The following is a 3,701-nucleotide window of genomic DNA, read 5'->3' as shown; positions in this document are numbered from 1 at the left end:
TGAATTGAAGGAACACTGGTATATATATCTCAACAGTTCTATAAAGAGATAATGAGAAGAAATCATGCAACATTATTTAAGAATAATACAAGTTGGTACCACCACCCCAAAGACTGACAATCAAGCATATACCCAAATACGGGTTGAAGAAATTTACAAGAGAAATCCCCATGCCTGAGAACATCATGCGTTCCATTAATTCGAAAGCCTGCCCTGCTTACCTCTATAAATTCACATCTAAAAATTTTAAGCCTCTTATGGTGATTAGGTTAACTGGATCAACGGAGGGTTACCGGCCGGGCACCTCTGTCGGCGGGGCCTTCTGGTTGTCTTGCCCCAACCTGTTAGGCTTCTATCCTCCAATCCAACTTCAATATTATTAAGCTGCTGCATCAGTGGGGTGCTAGTTTCATTGGTTGCCACTGGTGTCGGGGGAGAGGGGGCAACCTGCCCCCGTCGCCTCCCCCTGCCACCACCATTCCTAGATGAGCTTCTCCTAGTTAATCCTGAATTCCAAGAATAACCTGTTGCTCTCATAAGCCCTCCAAATGTCTGAAGATCTTCTGTCACTTCATGCCTCGACAATGATGCCAGGCCTGGAAGGATGTCCCTTTGGAAGTCCCTGCGCTGCCTCCCTCTCCTTGCTGGCCCTTTTCGTGTCCGAGTTGGCAACAAAGTAGTTGTTTCTTCCACTTTGAAGTTTTCAGGGACAAGAGGCTTGGGCATGTAGTCTTCTTCCTTGGTCTCCGGCAAGTTCAATGTCATTGCCTCAAAGTAATCCATTCCTTCAGAGGAACGCCCCTCGTTGTCCTCGCCATCTTTTTCCCTTGAAACATCACACTTTCCCTCATCTTTGCATGAGGAGGAAACAACATCTGCAAACCAACTTAGCAGGTCCACCTTTGGACTTTCTGATGGACTGATCACACCATCATCCACTTCCCAGGTAAGAGATGACAAGACAACAATTGCCTCTGCTGCATTTGTAATAAGTTCATCATCCTTTGGCTGTTCAACTGTGCCTTGTGGGACTTGCGGTGATGCTAGAGCAGTTTCAAGCTTCTTTTCTTCAGGAACAGCATCCTCCTCTATCTCGGGAGGAGCAGGGGCTTCCAAATCTATTTGTGCCTTCATTTTTATATTATCACTTGGTATAGTTGTGAAAGATCCTTCATCCTCACTCATACTCAAGTTCAGATCAATTTGATTTCTAGAGTCTGCTGTTGTAGGAGACCTTGTCTTACTAACAGCAGTTTCAGTGAATGCTTCTTTGTCCAACTCAACAACAGCAGCATCACAAGGCAAGTTAATATCAAATATCCATTTTTTCTTATTTCCCACTGCTTCTAGATCGGATGGAGTAGGATTCAACACAGACAGAGAAGTGATTGAAGAAAATTCCTTCTTAGGAGAAATATGAGCCATATCAAATATGGGAATACCAAGAATTTTCTTATTACCAGAGCTTTCATTTGCCTCCGTCCTCCTTGCCTCAGTGTCATTAGAACACAAAACTGAAGTTACATTGTGCATAAATTTTCCACTAGGTCCCTTTACAGTTTCATCTTTGTTGGACAATGAGGCAGCATGGAATAAACTCGACTCTCCTGCAGTGTTTTGTACTCCATTCTTACAAGTTGTCTTCTCTCTAAGCCAAGGCAACACTGCATGACGCTCCTCATTGTTCTGTTGTCCATCCATTATCCCAGCACCTGACCGGGGAACTAAGTTATTGGATAAACCATTCGGAAGCAGCACATTCAAGTCAATATCTTTTCCAGACTTCATGTCATTGCAATTTGAATCTGAACCCTTACAGGATTTTGACGAAACATTGTTGATGAAGTGATCAGGAATTATCTTACAATCATTTTTATGATTGAGATAGTCATAGCTAATTGAAGAGATGTTCATCGATGGTTCCTTGGGCCCAGATGAAGACCCAGGGTAAAATCCATTCTGTATAGGTGCGTCACTTCGAAAACCTGGGTTAGGCTTGGAATTGATATTTAGAGGCCAGCATTCTTCCAATACCCCATTACTTTGATGTGACTGGGATCTCCTACTCAAAGCACCAGATGCATTTAGACATGGAGGTGTCTGAATTGACATCAACTTCTGGCTTAGGCTGCTATTGGCCATTTCCCAAGAAGAAGCCGAATGAGACCAAGACTTAGATAAATCAGAGGAAGGAGAAGCTGCAAAAAGACCAGGTCTATGTAATGGTATCACAGACTCAGGTTGCTTATTGATGGAGTATTCATGATTTCTTTCACTGATATGTAAATCACTAACTGTCTTTTCCCTCCACATGTCAGCCTTGTTTCGACCATTTAGATAATCAGATGCAGGTTCACGAACTTTGCTAAGTGCATCTTGTATTGTCTGGGAAGATACTGATTTGAGGAGTTGTGGAACAGGGTGCGTGTTGCTTTTAGCTTGCCCTGTCAGCATTAGCAACACGATTGTCATGGAACAACAATTTAAACAGAAGTTAATATCAATACTGATTGTTGCCTGATAAGAAAGACCAGTGTACTCCAAAAGAAAAAAAAGGAAAAGATACACAAAGGAATGAGCTTTGTTAAATTTTAGTAAGGGCACAAAGATTCAATTTTATTACTAATTAAAAATAGTTTACTAACATGAAACAAGAAGGCAACAAAGTATCATTATCTCTAACAAGCACTGACAAAAGACAAGCTCTTTAATTCTTTGACTCTGTTAAATGATTATTTTAACAAAATCACGATATGACAACCTAACGCAGGGGGGGGTGTTCAGCGGGGGGGAAAAGAAGTGAGCAAGAAAATAAGAAGTCTAACCTGACTCAGCCACTGATTGATACCACCCTTTTCCACCCCCATTGCTCTCCAAATATTCATTACTTCGAGTCCAACTTTCAGTTCCATGATGAGAGTTGAGCAATTGCTCCCTAGACAGAGCAAAAAAGTCTGACTTTTGTTTGGCAGCATCAGCAGAGATATCAGAGCATTCAGTTGCCCCTTGACAGGGATTACGATTCAGTAGGTGAACATATGGAGAATTATATGTTTCTTCCACCGGAACAGGTTCATTTAAGTCAGCCAAACCATTTCTTCTCCTTAAAGACTGCTCAGATCTTGAAGTGTCCTCCTGGCAACCAGTCTTCTCACCATTGCCGCAAAAAAGTTTTGCATCACCCTCCTTTCCAGTTTTACAGTTTCTATCAGGAAGAAAGAATGATGGATCACTTGTCTTTTCATCGCTGAGTTTTTCACTTTCCTCAGTATCAATGTACTCATCAGCAGGGAGATGTAGGTCAAACATTTTTCTCCTCACCTTCAAGGGTCTAGACTCAAGCACCTCAACATCTTTTGAACTACTACACCCATTTGGGGATGGAAATGGACTAGTTTGTTGGCCGATCGCTTTCATAGAATCCAAAGGAGAATGAATGCCCTCAACTCCCGACACAGATGTTTTAGCACAAGTAGAATTTCCTACAGGAAAGCCAGAAATATGCCATTTTTGTCCGTCTTCTGTCGTTAACTGAGATGTCATGTGACCTACAGAAAATGACGCCTCAACAGGTATCTGGTTTCTGTGTAATTCTTTCCTTTTAACCTCATTCATCAAATCCCTTTGTATTCTGTACAAACGGTGAAGTTCATAGACCTGCTTGAAACACATAGTATAAATATATCAATAGGTTCACAATC

At 41.8% G+C, this 3,701-nt stretch overlaps 1 protein-coding gene across 1 annotated transcript; it reads right to left on the bottom strand.

The window, feature by feature from the left end:
• Positions 1-3,672, bottom strand: LOC100799644 (uncharacterized). The gene is made up of 2 exons (XM_014773493.3): positions 2,826-3,672; positions 1-2,444 (listed from the first exon to the last, which is right to left on the bottom strand). Exons 1-2 carry the CDS (start codon positions 3,670-3,672, stop codon positions 265-267), a joined length of 3,027 nt encoding a protein of 1,008 aa, XP_014628979.1. The 3' UTR covers positions 1-264.
• Between the last annotated feature and the right edge of the window lie 29 nt (positions 3,673-3,701).

Source organism: Glycine max, chromosome 1 (genome assembly GCF_000004515.6).
Source record: "Glycine max cultivar Williams 82 chromosome 1, Glycine_max_v4.0, whole genome shotgun sequence".
Lineage (NCBI taxonomy): Eukaryota > Viridiplantae > Streptophyta > Magnoliopsida > Fabales > Fabaceae > Glycine > Glycine max.
Note: the sequence above shows the minus strand (reverse complement) of the source record. Positions and strands in the feature narration are given on the sequence as shown.

Coding starts and splice junctions, on each gene's coding strand:
- LOC100799644 (XM_014773493.3), bottom strand. CDS start 3,672: ATGTGTTTCAAGCAGGTCTATGAACTTCACCGTTTGTACAGAATACAA. Junction 2,445..2,825: donor TCAATCAGTGGCTGAGTCAG/GTTAGACTTCTT, acceptor TAATGCTGACAG/GGCAAGCTAAAAGCAACACG.